General features: G+C 38.9%; 1 protein-coding gene across 1 annotated transcript in view; it reads right to left on the bottom strand.

Annotated features, from left to right (window-relative positions):
• Positions 1-2,892: 2,892 nt before the first annotated feature.
• LOC107582688 (collagen alpha-1(XXIII) chain-like) overlaps positions 2,893-19,258 on the bottom strand; it is a 20,730-nt gene continuing 4,364 nt past the window's right edge. Inside the window, exons 11-30 of the mRNA XM_016268616.1 lie at positions 18,725-18,760; positions 18,594-18,629; positions 17,834-17,908; positions 8,930-8,989; positions 8,610-8,654; positions 8,495-8,521; positions 8,290-8,385; positions 7,614-7,739; positions 7,377-7,448; positions 7,204-7,239; positions 6,128-6,187; positions 6,000-6,044; positions 5,588-5,623; positions 5,429-5,464; positions 4,974-5,030; positions 4,634-4,705; positions 3,934-3,995; positions 3,741-3,776; positions 3,550-3,630; positions 2,893-2,946 (exon numbers count right to left, since the gene is read on the bottom strand). Coding sequence (XP_016124102.1) covers positions 3,597-3,630; positions 3,741-3,776; positions 3,934-3,995; positions 4,634-4,705; positions 4,974-5,030; positions 5,429-5,464; positions 5,588-5,623; positions 6,000-6,044; positions 6,128-6,187; positions 7,204-7,239; positions 7,377-7,448; positions 7,614-7,739; positions 8,290-8,382 — 765 coding nt within the window. The 5' untranslated portion in view covers positions 8,383-8,385; positions 8,495-8,521; positions 8,610-8,654; ... (2 more) ...; positions 18,594-18,629; positions 18,725-18,760 and the 3' untranslated portion in view covers positions 2,893-2,946; positions 3,550-3,596. The remainder of the gene's footprint in view (positions 2,947-3,549; positions 3,631-3,740; positions 3,777-3,933; positions 3,996-4,633; positions 4,706-4,973; positions 5,031-5,428; positions 5,465-5,587; positions 5,624-5,999; positions 6,045-6,127; positions 6,188-7,203; positions 7,240-7,376; positions 7,449-7,613; positions 7,740-8,289; positions 8,386-8,494; positions 8,522-8,609; positions 8,655-8,929; positions 8,990-17,833; positions 17,909-18,593; positions 18,630-18,724; positions 18,761-19,258) is intronic.

Genomic DNA, 19,258 nt, shown 5'->3' with positions numbered 1-19,258 from the left:
TTATGTAAATGTCCCTTTGCACATATACAGTACTGTAAAGTAAGTTTGATACCTTTTGCCCCTGCAGGCCCTTTGGACCTTTACCTCCAGCAGGTCCTTGAGGGCCTGTTAGACCAGGGGGTCCATCTGCTCCTCTTGGACCAGGGGGGGCCAGGGATACCAGATTGGCCCTAAAGAAAGCAGGAGGAAGATGTGTTAAGGTGGAACATTTGATAAGCCACTTCACTGAGATCAGCAGTGTTAGGCTTAAACAGCAGGGGAGCTAAAGAAGTTGGTATACTCACCCGTTCACCTTTCTCTCCTTGTGATCCCTTCGGCCCCATAACTCCATCAAAGCCTCTGTCACCCTGGACATCAACCGATGAACGTTACACGATTTGTTCACATTTTTATTGTACCTTTTCCACTTTTTTCTTTGAAATTAGAAGGATTGCAGAATATGTAGTCCTATGTTGCAGTAAAATAGTTCATTTTGTTGTCCGCTGGCTTATTCAGAAGGGATTTTAAAAGAATTGGTACGTTGGTACCAATCAATTTTAAAATAATAATAAAATAGTATTATTAGTACAGATTCAATTCGAGCCAACTGTGATGTAAATGTTGGTATGTACCGACTAAATTCATAGTTCCCTTTCATGGGAACTTCGAACTGCGTCCTCTAGGGGTCGCTATGGGGAACGCCTCGTCGTGACAGTCGCACCGGTAGTGACGTCATGGCTGTCGCCGGCCAACGAGTTGGTGTTTTTTCAATGTATGCTTCAGACACGGGTCACGACGAGGCGTTCCCCATAGCGACCCCTAGAGGACGCAGTGTCTCGTTCCCTACTCAGGGAACCATGGTTACATAAGTAACCTGAGACGTTTTTTTACATTGTAATAAAATACAATTGATTACTTGTTTAATAATATACACTACAGTTCAAAGGTTTGGGGTTGGTAAAGATGTTTTGAAAACAAGTCTCTCAAGGCTGCATTTATCTGATGAAAATACAGTAAAACTTATAATATTGTGATATACCGTATATTAATGTATTTTATATTGCAATTTATTCCTGTGATGCAAAGCTGAATTTTCAGCAGCCATCACATTCCAGTCTTCAGTGTCACATGATCCTTCAGATATTTCATTCTATTATGCTGACTTAGTGAGTGCTCACGTAACATTAAAAAACAGTTATGCTGCATTTTTGGGAAACCATGATCCACTTTTTTTAGGATTATTTGATAAATAGAAAGTTCCAAACAAGGGCATTTATTTGAAAGAAATCTTTTGTAACATTATGAATGTCTTTATTGTCATCTTTGCTGAACAGAAGTATTAATTTCTTGACCCCTCTGTCAAGCTCCTGAAGTATGCAGATGACACTACAGTCATCGGTCTCATCAAGGATGGAGACGAGTCTGCTTACAGACAGGAGGTTAAAGAGCTGGCTGTCTGGTGCAGTCTTAACAACTTGGAGCTGAACACCCTCAAAACAGTGGAGATGATCGTGGACTTCAGGAGGAACCCCCCTGCACTCCCCCCACTCACCATCATGGGAATACCAGGACAGCCAGGCACAAGAACAGTTTCTTTCCCCAGGCAATCTACCTCATGAACAGTTAATGTTCTCCCATTGTGCAATTAAAGTACAGTATGTGCAATAACCGTATACTTATTTATCACCCTAAACCCTAGTACATCCCTACAACTTATATTATTTTATTCCTATTCCATCTATAGCACACCTATACATACATATATTTATGCATGTGTATTTTATTCACATCTCATTTTTATTATCTGTGTGTTGTTATTGTCTCCGTGTACTGGAAGCTTGTGACACTATAACAAATTCCTTGTATGTGCAAACATGCTTGGCAATAAAGCTCTTTCTGATTCTGATTCTGAAAAAACAATCCTAATGACCCAAAATTTTGAACGGTAGTGTACATATTACACATCATAATTACTTATTATGGAAAAACCTGAAACGAGCGTCAGCCTGGGATGTTTCCAGCGCGGCTCTCCGCGCTCTCAGCTGGGTCTGCTTTGCCACCAGGTCCCGGATCTGCTTCTCCAGCTCGGGCCGTGTCCTCACCTGCACTCAAAGGTCGACACACATCCGCCATTAAAGCAAGTAACAGTGAGTAAAACAATGGAAATGTGTGTGAATAGAGTATTAGTGTAAGCGAGATTAGCGGCAACCACGCTGGCGATGCTAGCGGGCTATATGCTAATAGCGGACTCGGAAGTCAAAAATAGAACTAGTGATAACAAAGCGCTCTGATTGTTTTTGTTGTAGAATACGATAGGGGATATATTCACACGTTATAAAACTGAAAAAGGATGGTGTATAAAATTGATTTTAAGATAAAAAATTAGACGATAAAGAATTAACTTGACGGAGCTCAAACTCAAACCACACGGCAGCAACAAACAGGAAGTAGCCTTAGGCAACATGTAATTGTTTTAATTATTTCTATTAATATTTAGATTTTTTTTTTGACGTGTTCAACGGCATATGTGTTCCATCAATTATATCAACAATTACTGTACAATTGTGAAATTATGTATCGTGACAACACTATTATTAAATATATTCTCAGACCATTCTCAGACTATATTCTATGTTTCCCATGAAATATGCTCTTACCTTGGCTCCAATGAGACCTGGAGACCCGACTTCACCCTGAAATAAAATTTGCCATCAAAGCAAGATAACGACAGGAATCGCATACATGCCTCACACATAAATAAATTCATGTGTACATACCTGCTCTCCTTTCCTCCCTGGCAATCCCGGTCTGCCATTAATCCCAGCATCCCCCTATGAACAGACACAATTCATCACTTCCAGCAAAACATGGTGACACAACAAAAACTTTCCTTGAGCTCTCCTTATTACTCACCTTGTCTCCCTTTGGTCCGCTTGGTCCACATGTTCCCTTGGAGCCTCGTTCTCCCTGTAAGCCATTAAACCCCTGTCAAACTGTCAATCATTCAATGTTACAGGGAGTAATGACACTGGAGAAATTACTATTTAGAAAGAATAAAGCACTATTCATGTGTCAGTCATACACACAAGCACACAAACTCACACACACCCTTCAATTACTGTCTTTCTCATTAGTGACAACAGATAGAGGTCTATCTGGGATGCTGAATCCAGATAAAAGTTCTTATCTGCAATGTGAGTGTGCGTGTCTATGTTGCCGCTGGCTGAAGGGCAGCTAGTACGGTCTGCAGCAGCCCATGTATCCCTGAGAGGAATGATTCATACACAGGAGTCTTTCATGTGCCACACTGCACTCGACAAATCAATTTCTCCACACATGCACGCACACGCACACACATATTCACACACAAAAACTTTAATACAATGGCTCTGAGGTACATATGCAGATGAATGTCAGACACAATGGCCTGGAATCCAGACTGTGGCAGAATTATAAGCAGTGTGATCATCTGGTCTGAAGGGCTACTCAAGGTTACAGATAAAGCTTGCAATAGTCAGCTTGAGTTTTAATCAAAGAGACAACCATTAAAACGCACACACATAAACACACCTTGAGGCCTCGCTGACCTACAGACCCAACCTCTCCCTTCTCTCCTCTCATGCCAGGCAGATCATCTTTACCAGATGCTCCCTGTAGAGGACAGATTTAAAAAAAAGCAGTCATGAGGAAACGGCTGAGTCTGGGGACTATATGTGCTAGTCATGTGCTGATGTTATAGGCATCTGAATAAGAATACGCACTGCTTCTCCTGAGATACCTGGCTGCCCTGCTTCTCCCTGCAAATGATAAGCAAATATTTGATCAATATGGCATTCACACACACATCTGCAACATATACACATACATATGCAAACATTCCCAAATGTATTCAGGCATATGCTATGTTATGAACATATCTTGTTCATTTGTAAGGAAAGTGAGTGTATTTTTCACCTTCTGACCACGGAAGCCTGGAATCCAGTGGAACCTCTCTCTCTCGGCTCCCCTCTCAGACCCTGGAAATATGATAGAAAAATCACAAATGAGATGTCTTTTTAAATATCTTTGTCATTTCTCTCAAACAGCAATGAGATTAAAGGGGGAACAAATTGTGTCTCTTGCTTCTCAGTTTATTCCGCTAAGAAGAGACCCCAACATGACTTCTATAGAGTTTAAGAAGAAATCTCAACGTCTGTAATCAAAAGAAAGAGATTTCAACATACTCAAACATCAGATTCTTTAAAGACCAAATTTTCTGAGCTAAGCCATCCACATAAATTTTATAGCTCTATGCTCTTATTTTTGTCTATATTTCGTTCACCTGAGGAATTTTAGGAGACATCTTAGACATAAATAAAAAGAAATGGGTTCTGAAAGAGCAACCTTTAAAAAAAATCAAAAGAGAATAACCATTTTATTTAGAAATGCACCCGTATTAAAATTGTGGCTAATAGCAATAAGATGATATTTTTATTCATGTTAAGACTGATAACCGATAAATAGTCCATATTAAATTTTATACTATTTTGTCTAAATTAAAAAAAAAAAAAAAAAGCTAAAATAGTTTTAAATGCCACAAGTGATTTAGGCATCACAACATGTTATTGTAGTTGTATATTATTAAAAAATTATAAACAAGAAAAAACATTCTTACCTGTTCTGCTGGTGGTCCTTCCTGTCCCTTTGCACCCTTTTCACCCTGTGCACCTTTAGGTCCTCGCTCCCCCTGAGGAGAGCAGTGATCAATACAATCGATTAGTTTACATCGACCCAATAGATCTGCCTTTATCCTGTTGCTTACTGACTCGTTAACAATCTATACATCCTGAGGCAGACACACATGAATAATTTATGACCATTTCCCATAGGCACATGTTCTCAAAAGATAAGAGACCTTCAGCAACCCAACCTTTATTATTGGCCTTTAATCTTTCATAAAGTGACCCAAAAGCATTAAACACCTGACACAACTTAATCAAAACTATTTGACTCACGGTTTCTCCTTTCTTTCCTTTCTCCCCTGGAGGTCCCCCCACCAGCAGAGTATCTCCCTTAAAGATTCAAAATCAAATACAGCAATATACAATCCATTAAATATGTAGAAATAACAGTATAATATATTTAATATATTTAATATGCAAAATAAACCTCCTTTTAGGGTGACACAAAACCCTGCTACTTCGCATCATAATCTGTACTGGGGTTTATTTTGCGATAATACATGATTCTGTACATGATTCTGCTTATTATATGTCTACAAATAAATAAATGCACTTGAAATATTCATTTGCATTTAAATCATTTTATTACTTAAGAAGAATCAAGTTTATCTGTCAAATTCACCAGCTATCATTGAAAAATATTGGAATGACCAATCAGAATCCAGGAAGCAGTGTAATAACGAAAGATGATCAAAGCATATTAAAAAAAACAATAAAAAACAAATTACCTTTTCACCTTTGATTCCCGAAGGACCTTGTTCACCCTGTGAAGAATTGGTAGTTTATAAAATTTAGTTTATAAAACGTGTATATAAAGGAATGTATTTTAGCAAAGTAACAGACCAGCCTGAGACAGATTGTAGCAGTTGATGAAAAGTTATACACACCTTATCTCCTCCGTTTCCTTTGCTGCCAGGAGGACCCTATCAGTGGGACAGACAGATGAGTAGAGGAGAAATCTTATTTGCCTGAGCATTTGTATGCATTTGTAGATAGAAGACGTGCAGCACTGCAAGAGGCCTTGGCTCATAATGGATTTGAAATTGTAGCGAGTGGGAGACAAACACATCATAGCCCAGAATATAAAGTGTGACGAATACAGTGTGTTCGTACAGCTACCTCTCTGCCTGCATTAGCCTTTCCACATCTAGACGAGGGCTCAGATCAATGACACCCATCAAGAGAGACTGACTGTTACTGCCTGACTGACATCAATATGTGCAAAAAACAGGATGTGGTGGGGTAAAAAATAATGAGTGAATGCTGAATGTTGTGAACGGAAAGTAGGAGTATATTTACAGTAGGACCTCTCTCTCCATCTGTTCCAGCCCGACCTTCTTCTCCCTATAAAAATTAGACCGATACACACACTATAACAATCTGCATACAAACAAATGAACAAGAGATGGATTCATTGTGGACATTACCCTAGGCCCTGGGTCTCCTCGCTCTCCTCTTGAACCTGGCACTCCAACACCAATTTCACCCTGAATGTGGAGGAAAAAATTAGAGAAAAAGTGTAACGACTCTCTGTGTCACGCAGTTCACTTCATTTTTGTCCAGAACCTTACTGAAGTGGCTCTAACTGCAGAGAGACAAGCTGGTATCAAAGTTTTAACAAAATAAACACAAATAAATTGGTCCTAAAAGTCTAAAACCACTTTTAAAACTTTTATTCTGTATTTTTTTTACTTTTAATTACAAATTATATAATAAGTATAACACATTTAAGAAAAAAGGTTAATCAGCATGAATTTCAAAATGTCTTACTATTTCTGTATTTTGCTTTAATGATAATATGCACTTGGGCACAATATGCAGTTGTTTTCCGGTTTAAATGGGGAAAAACTAATTTTTTCTGATTTTTGAACTACAGTATATACTATATATAATATGCTGAAACATGACTGAACAGCCCTAAAAATATACAACAAGCCAGAGCTCTACAGTGCGAACATTAGTCACATTTGAGACTGTAAATGTCTGTGAAAAAAAATTAGATGCACTGGTGCAACTGAGCGGATTGAAGCTTATGAATAAATTAACACTCAGTAGGTGCCAAATGCCAGTAAAAACTGCAAAGACTACGACTGAATTATGTACATTTATAGTCTAACACGCTGCGTGCTTCAGAGTAAAGCTTAAGGTCTCCGTGGGGTTTTCCACAAAAATTAAAGCTCTATGCTTTAAAGATTGAATGCAAATAAATTAAGACAGCCATAAATATTAGTATTGTAATTATATTGTTGTAAATTAAACTGTTATTTATTTATTTTTAGCAGCTGTATTTTACATATTTTACAATTGTATTTGGTTTATCAAAAGGTAAACTTATTTGACATGACTCACACAATGTTCCTGATTTCTGTCATAAAAGCTCCATTCTCTCATGCTTACTTGCGCATGACTTCAACTGTTCCTAAATTTTTGACTGTGCTCTTAAATTTTTTAAATTAGGAGTGCTCCTAAAAATTGTAAGCCCTGCAAGCAACACATCACTTACCTTATCGCCCTTAAGTCCTGGAAGGCCCGCAGTACCCTAATATGAAGATAAAGACATCAATGAATACCACTGAGGGTTATACACACACACACACACACAATTTTACTTGCTCTAAGAACCTTAATGCAAATGCTTATACGCAATTATTTGATTTTAACATGTCTGTGACTTACAGGGGGTCCTGGGGGCCCAGCAGCTCCTGGTGTTCCTGGGTTTCCGGCTTTGCCAATAAATCCTTGTAGACCCTTACAAGCACTAAGAGGAATTGCGATCATTGGATGTAGCCGAATTCAGTAAATGTTTTTGTCTATGATGATATTTAACCTATTTCTTTATGTAATGATAGTAATTCTAAATAAGTGTTGTTTTTAGTGTACATTTGTTTCTCTATGTGCGGCGACTCTACTAACCCTCTCTCCTGGTGGTCCAGGGGGTCCTGGCTGACCTGCTTCACCTCTCTGCCCTGCCAGTCCTGGCGTGCCATACAATCCACGTGGTCCATGAGGGCCCGGAGGACCTAGTAAGCCAGAGTCACCCTACAACAGATTAAACATTTTTTATTTAATATTCACACTAGATTTTTACATTTTCTGTGGTTGATTATGCGGCTGGTAGGGCATTGCTATGTGGTCTATTTGAGGTATCATTCATGTTTTTTACAGAAACGATGTGGGATAAGTTAAGCCCAAAGTATACTTCGGCCATCCGCGTTCTGCAATGGTCTGTGCACTGTCCTTGTGACATGATTTTTGTCATCAGAAGTGTCTGCGGACGTCTGCACACACCATCCGTGTGCAGTCCAATTTTTGTGACTATGCGGATGGTCCGCGTACAACAGCGCAGGCACAAGGTAAATGTTGAGACAGAACGAGTCAAGTAGGTGGTACTGCACATGTGTCGAGCTTGTCCATCCACGTTCATCCGCGGTTGAGTATACTTTGAAAGCTGTGCGGACTCGGCTGTGCACGAAATGCGGAAAGTGAAGTATACCTGGGCCTTTATGTGCCAAAGTTTACACTTAGGGTTAGAGGTCTGTTAGCAACAGTTAAATTTTATTTTAACGCTAAAATAAAATGAATCAATGACCTTTAAGCCGATGGGTCCAAATTGTCCTGGAGGCCCAGGCATTCCCACCCCTGCCTCTCCTTTGACTCCTTTGGGCCCAGATGGTCCTCTCATTCCCTGAACAATGAATGTGAAAAAGTCTTTAAATGAAGCATGTATTATAGTGGAGATGAAATGGATGATGGTTGCTGGCAGTTCCGCCTCTGAAGTGACTGCAGGTACTCACATTCTCACCAGGATCTCCCGCAGCACCCTGTGAGTAAATACCACTTTAAATTCTATTTCTGCACATTGTACATTGCCTTGTTAGTGGACACTCTTTTCATAGTAAAGCTACTCACTCTTTCTCCTTTGATCCCCGCTGGCCCTTTGTCTCCTTTTGGACCCTAAAACACAAAACAGGCACACAAACAAAATCAATACGGAGTATGAAATGAGAATTCAGAATTACTTATACAAATGACATTAATGATGAAGGATGGCTGACGACAGAATATGACGGCAAACTGTGGGAACAAATAATGAGGCATAAATAAATATCCAGAACAACACATAAAAACCTATATAATACATATATACACCTATATACACATATAAAATAAATTAATTGGAATGTATTAGACAGAAGCTCCAATAAGTAACCAGAATGAGTGAAACTCACCGGTAATCCAGGAAGGCCGCTTTCTCCAACTGTACCTGGCAATGTCAGACCAGGAGGACCCTTAAACAATCAGCCAATATATGAGTTAATAATGTGGTATATTCATGTCAGAAATAACAAACATATGGCCCATTATCTGCAATCTATGTCATGGCGCAGTGCAGATAAGCCATCCATTTCCCTCAAGAGAATTGGTACTGCACCAAATGGTGTGCTTCAGTTCTGTTTATTCCGTTGATGTTTTTTCAGGAAATACTGCACATTTCTGAGAACATGCTGTAAATTTTTTTCAGATATTATAAAGTTTCCATCATAGGTGAAACTGTGGATGGCATCTCTTGACAGATTAGTTACTCCTGGAAGTATTCAGCTGTACAGTGAAAGCAGGTGATGGATTTTGCCTGTGGCATTTAATGTGCAATGGGCCACAATAGTTTACTTCCCTGTCCCTGTCCTGTCATGTCATAAGTTTGTCGATAAATGTGGTAAATATATATATGGAGCACATCAGTGCCAATATCTAAATAAACTCACACACAATAAGGCACAATTAAACAGGATTTGTGTCAGAGAGCTGGCAGAATGCTGAAAAAGAGGTAAAGTAAAGTTTGCACATAATGTTTACTCACTGTTTCAGTTTTTTAAGGTTTAAAGTACAGCTACATACAGCTAAATCTATTAATCAGAAACACAAAGGAACATTAAATGATTGTTAAAGCTTAGTGGCATGTTGTCAGTTATCACAGACAATAAATAAAAATCGCATTTATAGTAATGCAATTAGAAGTCTATAAAACAAGGCACTCAAAAGCAGAAACAGGCAGCTTGAATTTTTGTTAAAGAGTTATTAATTATTCTAAACACGAATGTGTGTTATTTGATTTTTAATATTGTCTAAATAAAGCATTTGAGGTGGGCCTACTGTTGTACAGTAGGTGGATTTGTAAAAAAAAATCTTGTATCATTGCATGTACCTTGTGGAAATGAGCATAATTTACATGTTTTGTGTTATGAAACACATTAAACCTCCTTGTGTTGGCAAACAATTCGGGTAGCAAACACAATAACCAAGAAGTTAACTAGATGGAAAGTAAATAGAGACTGTCAAAAAATGTCTAAACTTTGTATGTAAAAACATACCTGAGGATCAAAGAAAGCTTTTTATCCATAGCAGTCATAAAATATTAGATTAAAGTCTTTTACTTTACTACTTTGTGCTGCTCCTCAGTTGGCATTTGAGTATGATAACACAGAGAAGATCTATTGAAGAGCTCACGTACATGGCGCTCTAACATTACGTTTGCTTCAAATGAGATTATCTGTCATGCAGGTGAGACACGTTGATCTTCACACAGTGTTCGCTATGATGTAACCATGGCAACAACTCACCATCTCACCCTTCATTCCAGGGGGTCCGGTGACAGACTGCAGAACACAGTGGAAATAAAAGGAGAGAGATAAATTGAGCACGTTGGGAATTAAAAGCATAGTGTCAATCAAACTACACATTACGTGCAAATCCACACATGCAGATGCACATATGGATGCACCTTTCCTGGTGGACCGCTGTCTCCTTGCTCTCCTTTAAGTCCTGGGGGACTAATGGGTCTGGCAATACCCTAAAAGAAAGTGACAGAGAGAGAGCGGTTAAGTGGGGAGGAAAAGAAAGAAGCATAGAGAACATGAAAAAAGGTGCAGAAGATCATGAAATTAACGCATATATGTCTTCATAAATGTCAAGGGCATCTGATCACTCACCTGCTTCCCAGGTAACCCTGGCAGGCCATCTTTCCCTGGAACACCATGCTAAAGAAACAAATAAAATACATTTCTGTGTATGGTAATAGATGAATCCTGCAGATAAAGTAGCAGAATACTTACTTACTCCTTACTTAGCTAAGTATTCTAATTCCTTATTTTTTTCCCTCTACTTTTTCCCTTATTGTTTGAATCATATACTAATGTTAATATTTGTTGCTAGAAACAGCTGTCAGGGTTAGCTTATTATACATTATGTAAGTGTTATGTTCAGTTTATAAAAAATATTGAACAAAAACAGAGTAAAAAAAAATCAATATTTTGATAAAAACGTCATTTTAAGAACATAAAATCTATTGATATAGTGTGTGAACATTTATTCTATACTGAAAAAAATAAATGAGAGAATTCGAAAGTTTAGTGCAACTTAATACATCACATAAACATAAAATACTATTTTTGGCACTAGAATATTGACTGTTGTGGGGCAATGATATTTGCAAGCTAATCTTCATTAGGCTGTCATTTTTGACTAGATTGCTAATTAAATAATACAAAAATATTTTGAAAATGAATCAAGTAATGAATTTTACAATAAAAATATACTTAAGTAGGCTTATGCATGCTTTAAAGTATAATGTATAAACAGCATACACACATATGTATATATTCTTTTCTTTAATTCTAAAAATGCAGAAAATGTGGGTTTCGATTTTTGTATTTATACTTAGCTGTATATAAAACAATAGAAGTCTATGGAATGCCTTCATATAGCTTATTAAACATATGCATGTTAGCAAGAGAACAGGAGAATAAAGTGTTCTCAGTCACTTCATATAAACTACAGTAGGTCTATTGCAAAGTATCTCAAAATATGCATACACATCCATGCGATACATGTATCACGATATCATAATTGGATAGTGCCTGAAACAGCACCAAACACCCAACCGAGACCAAGCGTGTCCATCCAAGAAAGTGAATTGTGGTTGAGTTTCAATCTTTTTCACACCTCATAGAAAAAGTTCTAACTGCACTGTGAAACAGCTATATTGCTTTTCAAATCCAAAGCCAAGTACTCTCTCACAGCTGATACTTTTTGTTTTTTGTTGATTGAACACTCAACCATGCATTGCCTCACCTCCGCCATTTGACCAATTAGTTGAAGAGGGAAAATTGTAATAGAGGATTTTTCGTAATTTGAAATGCTCTGTGTGACGAGAGGGGCGGGGCCGAGAGCCGTGGGAATGGAGCGAGGCCGGTGGAGTAAATGCTAATACATGACACCTGCGCCACTCACCGGTCTCGAGTCCCACGGAGGAGCTCCGGAAGGATAAAAGGAGGAGTGACGACAGTGTTGGACGAGAGCGGACCAGGCCTGGACTTTATTTTGTGTGCGGCAGTCGTCTGTGAGGGGCTGCCGCTTTACTTTCATTTTGTGTTTGTTTATTTTATTATTAAAGTTTTGTTTAAGTGTTCGCCGGTTCTCGTCTCCTTCTTCCCGTGACTACGAACTTTGTTACCCTCTGTAATAGTTTATTTTGGTTTGGTATGTTTATTTACTCACCACTTGTCCTGGAAGCCCTGGAGATCCTTGTGGTCCCTGTAAACATTACAAAGTGCTGCATTCATCCCTATTCAGATAAATATAAATCACCCTTATCTATAAGAACAAGATGCATATGTAAAACTCACAGGATTTATTGAATTGAACAGTACACTGATATTTAAGTGCTGAAATAGGCCTATGCAAGGAGGAAAAACATGTTGCTTTCTAAAATGCAAGGGCAAACTGAACACTATGAGAGTCAAGGATAAATAAGGCACAGAGAAACAGAGCATGTGAAGAGGCTCTAAGCTGAAGCTGCAGAGATTGTCTAATGACCTCTGTGGAGAGTTCAAACTCCTCTGAGCTGTTGAAATGACTCCAATATTGTGTTTTTATCTTACTATTGCTCCTGGAGTCCTAGAGGTCCAGGTAACCCTCTGTTGCCCTGAGGTCCAGGAGGACCCTTGAAGAATGAAGAGAAAAGATTGAAGAGTGAGTAAACTCTGGTGGGTTAGTTATGTAACTCCAAAAACACATTGCTGTGTATCAAATCGCATAAAGGAAAGTGTTCATCGTTACTCAGCTGGAAAACTTACTTGAACTCCAATGCCTGGTTCACCTTGGTCGCCCTAAACATGACACACAAACATGTGTACATATACACACATTTGATTTGTTATTTGTATCTGCAATACCAAAGCTTAGGAAATCATGACACAAATAGGGACAAAATAACTAACATGGTTCATGCTGTAATTGTAGATTTAAAATGACTGCTAACAAATAAAATTATATGGTCCATGTCATAAAATGCAGCATTAACCTTCACACCAGGAGCCCCTAGGGGTCCATTTCCACCCATTGGTCCCTGAAATATCAAACCAAAGGTTAAAAAAAATATTTTTAATTTGAGTATGTACATTAAACTGAATATACGTACAGTTGGTCCTCTTATTCCTGGTTCTCCTGGATTCCCCTGTGCAAAATACACATTTGATATGAATAGCAGGCTGATACAAATATAAAGCACACAGATACACACATGCACATATAAACAGCATACACAAGCTCTGAATGGACAGACATAATGTATACTGTACTTTTGACAAAGACTATACAAACATTAGGCACATACACAACTGTTCCAAAGTTTGGGGTTGGTAAGATTTGTAAAATATTTTTTAGTCTATTATGCTCACCAAGGCTGCATTAATTTGATCAAAAATACAGTAATATTGTGCATATTATTACAATTTAAAATATTTTAAATAGTTTTCTATTTTACTATATTTGAAAATGTAATTTATTCATGGGATGGCAAACCTGAATTTTCCAGTTCTGTGTCACATGATCCTTCAGAAATCATTCTAATATGCTTATTTGGTGCTCAAGAAACATTTCTTATTATTATCATTGTTAGAAACTTTTGTTTTTGTTGTTGTGCTGCTTAATATATTTGTGAAAATTCTCTGATGAATATAAAGTTAAAAAGAACAGCATTTATTTGAATACAACAATTTTGCAATATATATTAAATTTATTTATTGTCATTTTTGAACAACTTATCCTTGCTAAATAAAAGAATTATTTCTTTCCAAAATTTTTAAAAAAACTTAGACCCCAAACATTTGAACGGTAGTGTATAAAATTAAATATTCACATTGCTCACAGAGACATCACAGAGACATAAAACATAATATATACACTTCCAAGCGCACTCAAGTATCTAACAGACATACACAAATGCACAAATACAAACAAACTACAGAGACAAGGACGGCCCCCGTTCCAATATTAGCAAAGCAGCCTAAAATCTCAGCCAAAGAAAACCTACCGGTCTGCCCAGCACCCCTGGGAACCCAGGCAAGCCCTAGAAAGAGGAAGGAAGGGATGGAGGGACAGGAAGTGTAGAGACAGCAGAGGTGTGATGGTCCAAATTTCAAGTGGAGTGGAATTAGAAGTTGAAGGTTTCGGGATTACAAAAAGGAGTGAGGGGGAAAAGAGGAGACAGAGAGGTTAGCGGATAGAAGCGGTGCTGCATTTGTTACTTCTTTGATGTTTATCTATGGAGCCTCAGGTAAAGGAAGTCAGCTAGTGCTCACAGCAAGGCCTAGTACTCGCATCAAATCCCCAGGCTTTCCTACATTGGCAAGCCCAAGAGAGGCTGCTGTGTTGGAATGCTGTTACTCACAGGTAGGCCTGGCGGACCGGCCGGTCCCTTCAAACCCTGCTCCAGAGGAGAATAAATAAATGTGTGAGTGAGAGTCAAAACTCTCCTCTTCCCCACTAATGCTAAACTCTCTTTTTATCTCCATTTCATGAGTGACAGCATGTTTTCATACTGAATGTCTACTAAAATCCTATATAATTAACATATCTATCACAGTAAGTGATGAAAGGCAATCTGTTCTTAAACTTTAATCTGGTCTTAAAAGTTCTGCAGAACTCACAAAACATTAGCAGACTCAAATGAGAGCAAGAGATTTGTGGGACTCACCGTTCTCTGATAATCTTACCGTAGTTTGTCATAATTACAGGAGACCAATGTGCATGACTGTTATATTATAGGAATGCATAAGGCATCATTGGAAGGTGATGCTTGCCTGTGCTAAGGACATTGCTATGCAGTTGGTATGGCATCTTGGGTGGTTGTTAGGGTGTTTACAAAGTCCCTATGATATTCTGGTTCACAGATAAGTCTCAGGTCCCTCAGTATCAGTTACATATTCAGTTTGTGTTTGTCCGTTTTATCGTCCACCAGACAAAAACTGACATCACTTGAAAAAGTAACAGCACAATTCTCCACAACAAGGCACACTATCTACAAATGGTGTGGGATAAGTTACACACCAAAGTTTAATACTTACTGTGTCTATCTAATACGTATGAGCAAAACTAACTAAAATTCTTGCTTTAGCACACATCAAACAAAAACATCAACATTAATTAGTTTCATTCATTTTAATAATAAACTGGCAAAACAGCCACTGGAATTTGTTTCTCACCGGCTTCCCATCCGCCCCTGGTTTTCCTGGCTCTCCTGGACTTCCCTAAGATAAAAGTACCATAGTTTTATTGTAAAAATTAAATGAATAGAGACTAAGCTCTGTTGTCAGTTAAGGCCAATAAAAGAGTATACTCACTGGTGAGCCATCGTTTCCACTTTCTCCACTGGCTCCTTTTTCTCCCTTTTCCCCACGAGGACCTGTGTAGCCCTGAGAGAGGGACAAATCACAGATCAGATTGTCAACTAAGGTCACAAACCTATAAAGTAGCATGCTGCCACACATACATTTTTCAGAAACTCCACCCTCACCCTCTCTCCTGTAGGTCCAGGAGGTCCTACTGGACCAGGCTCTCCTCTGATACCTTGAGGGCCTGGAAGACCCCTTGGACCAGGCAAACCACTCTGAGCGGAGACAGAATCCCCCTTAGAAAAAAAAACACACACACACGCTCAATATGTTAGTACACACAAAATTGACAACATTCATTTCTCAACTTTCACTTGTGTACTACAAATGTGAGCTTCATTTTGTTTTACCTTTGGTACTGGAGGCACCCCTAGGCCAGGCAATCCAGCCGGACCCTAAAAAAAGATTTATTCCATATGAAAACAAGAAAGTAGGGTTTGAACAGACACCATGCACCAAATGCGAGCAAAAGTTTCTGTTCGGAAATTACAATTCATACATGTAAAATATATGTTATGAAAGAAAATGCACCGGCAAATAAATACATAATTTATTTATTTTTGCTGGTGCATTTTTTTAATTCAACTGCCATTAGCAAGTGTGGCAAAGTTCATTTTAGACCTTGCATGAACATGCATGAATTATAGTAATGGTACTTACAAGATGGCCCTCTGTCTCCTTTCTGCCCCTTCTCCCCCTACAACAAAGACCAATTTTAATCTAATTTCTACAATAACTTTATCTCAAGTGTTTTCTTTGATCAGCTCTGTATCTCATAAAAGATGTAAAACAGCTATAGTAATAAAATACCAATGCTCTTCTCTTTACCTTGTCCCCAGGTCTGCCAGCTTCTCCAAGTTCACCAGCTCGTCCTGGTACTCCTGGTATTCCTGGCTTTCCGGGTTCACCTGCCTGTCCTGGTGGACCTTCTGGGCCTCTTTCTCCAATTGCCCTGCCTGGAGGACCCTGTGGGCCAGGAGGCCCTTTCTCACCCTGCTCTACTTTCACATCTCGTTCACCTGGAAGACCTCGCGCACCCTGAAAGCCAGTATGCAAGGAAGAGAGAACTAGGTTTAAAAAAGGAAGAAGAGGAGAGGATGAGACCATGAAGAAATACAGAGAGTTGCTGGATGTTTTCTAACCAGAAATACGTTTCAGCACCATGGTCAGCACCCAATGAGTTTTTGCATGATCTTCATTGCAAAAGCTATTGTGACACACTACTCATCCAACTATTCAACTACCAGACACCACTCTGTCTCACATATGCACGATATTAACTCACATCTGCTCTTGGAGGGCCTCTAGGTCCGACATCTCCTTTTTCACCCCTCTTTCCTTCTGTCAATTCACTCAACTTTGATACCAGATTGCTTCTGTCATCAACTAATAGTTTCAGTTCTCTGACCTGCAAAGAATAGGAAAGAGGGTGACATGTACATCTACATACAAACTCTGTCAATCTTGTTGATAAATTTCTCAGTACCTCAATGCCAAATTCTGACAAAGCTCTCTTCACATCCTATGACAAAACAGGGGGAAAACAACATTAATCATCTTGCCAGCCATGCATGTGTGACTTTGTGTGCATGAGCGTTTTCCTCACCACTACAGTTCCTGGTTTGCCATCCTCTCCTGGATCTCCCTGTCAATCAAAAGAGTTGAATTATTACAGTCAGGTATGCTGAGAACTGCCTTGTGTCAGCTCTGAGAGCAGTGACCACTAAAAGACACATTCGTAAAAATACACTCACCGCATCTCCTTTCAAGCCTGGCAGACCTCTCTCCCCCTACAAAGGTCACATTATGACAACATCATGCGTCATGATATCTAAAAAAAACACAACATATTTACTTGCGCACACACACAGAGACAAACTTACTCTTGGTCCAGCAGCTCCTGGGACTCCAAGTATTCCCTGATTGATAAAAAGTAATACATATGAAAGATACAATACATAGCTGCTCTCATTTTGTCTGTATTTCATTCAAACAGTGTATATATGTGTATACATTAAATATATGTATTTAGGCTTTATTATATAACTAAACAAGATTTTCCCAATTTCAGAAGAAAATGTAAGTGGTGCTTTTTTCAAAAAAACTAAGAATACATGGTCTCATCCCACTACTGGCTCTACAGCAGTAGAAGTCAGTTGTCAATGTTACTTACATGGGCTCCTGGAGGGCCCTGGGGACCTGGAATAGGTGTTGCTGGCTCCCCTTTAACATACACCACCTGAAAAAAAAAACAGAAAGATTGAGAAATACAGCTCTTTGCATAAATTAAGCATCCTCCAGAATTCTCATGCGATTAATAGAGTAGCAGAGTAGTCTATTTAAAATCAAACATATGCACAAACACAAACGCATAGGTCCTGGTGGTCCGACATTTCCAGGAACTCCAGGGGGTGCAATGGGACCTTGAGGGCCAATAAGTCCTGCAATGCCCTGATCACCTTTCAACCCATCTCGACCCTGAGGAGAGATAAACAGAGAGAGAGGGAGATGAGAGAAATAACCATAACCATTTCTTAATTAATGGGCATACATTTGCACATCAAATAAACTCATCAATGAAGAGTTTCTCCTATAAGGCTGCTGACTCATAATTACTGACTGCACTCAGCATCAAGCACAGGAAGAAGAGCATCCATGCATTTAAAATGTGGGTGAGTGTGTGTTTCTATGATTGAAAACATCCATTTAACAAAAAATCTGATTTGTCCTGATGGAAAAATTAGCTGTGCGAGACAGACAAATAGCAAAAAGCGAGTAAAAAGGGCAAAGAGATATAATGACATGGACTGAATCACAGAAAACAACTAAATCTGAGTACACTGAGTCAAATGTGGCCACAAATCGCAAAGAAAACAGCAGGTACAGACAAGGAGTACAAAATGAAACAGCCGGTACTTACAAACAAGAACAGCCTTTACAAGTTACATGCTTACCTTTGATGCCATGTAGTGAATGAAATTCACAAAATGGTAAAAAATAACATTTTCCGTAACATAGCTGTCAGAGAAGCCTTAAAATGTACATTTTGAAAGTGTTATGTAGTGCGGAGTATGATAAGCTGTGATGGACTTGTCTTGTGTTGTGAAAGGCAGGAAGAGAGTGAGAACAGGATGATCAGGAAGATAAAAACAAAGAGACTCACATCTCTTCCAGTGGGCCCAGGCTCTCCTTTATCTCCCTGCAAAGAAGGCATAACCATATTCGATCAGAGGCTAATTATCAAAAATTACAATGTAATCATACACAAGTTTTCACCAATAGGTGTTTTATTACCTTTCGACCATCCTCTCCTGGCACACCATCCTCGCCCTGAAAAAGATGAGGCATGAGGCATTAAACACAGACATCTGGATGAGAGCGAGGCACATTTTCATAATTTCTGTAATCAAGTCTTCCTGTAATCAGCTCTTCCTGTTTTAGAATGAGAACTCTTGTAATTTTGTGCGACTCATTCTAGCAGTAATTTCTCTTCAAAACGCTTCGTGCGACACGCAGCCTCGTATTACAGATATATGACGGGTGCCATCCAGCCCAATATAGCTCCTGCAATTACCACAGCTGGTTCAGGGCTGTGATCAGTAAATCAGAAGAAACTACAGGACGAGTGGGTTTTGCGTAAGCTCAGCTCCAGTGGTGTAATCTATACGTCAGGTTAACCAAATTTTAGTACACGGCTGACTGAAACTCCTCGCATATTTTAACTGCAGCGTCTGGACCAATCAAACACACAATATATATTTTGTTTGCTATATTTAACAAATACTCTGTAACCCCCCTCAGTTAACAAGCCATATGAGGACCTATGGA

The sequence above is a fragment of the Sinocyclocheilus grahami genome, unplaced genomic scaffold, assembly GCF_001515645.1.
Source record: "Sinocyclocheilus grahami isolate Dianchi unplaced genomic scaffold, SAMN03320097.WGS_v1.1 scaffold47.1, whole genome shotgun sequence".
Classification (NCBI taxonomy): domain Eukaryota; kingdom Metazoa; phylum Chordata; class Actinopteri; order Cypriniformes; family Cyprinidae; genus Sinocyclocheilus; species Sinocyclocheilus grahami.
Note: the sequence above shows the minus strand (reverse complement) of the source record. Positions and strands in the feature narration are given on the sequence as shown.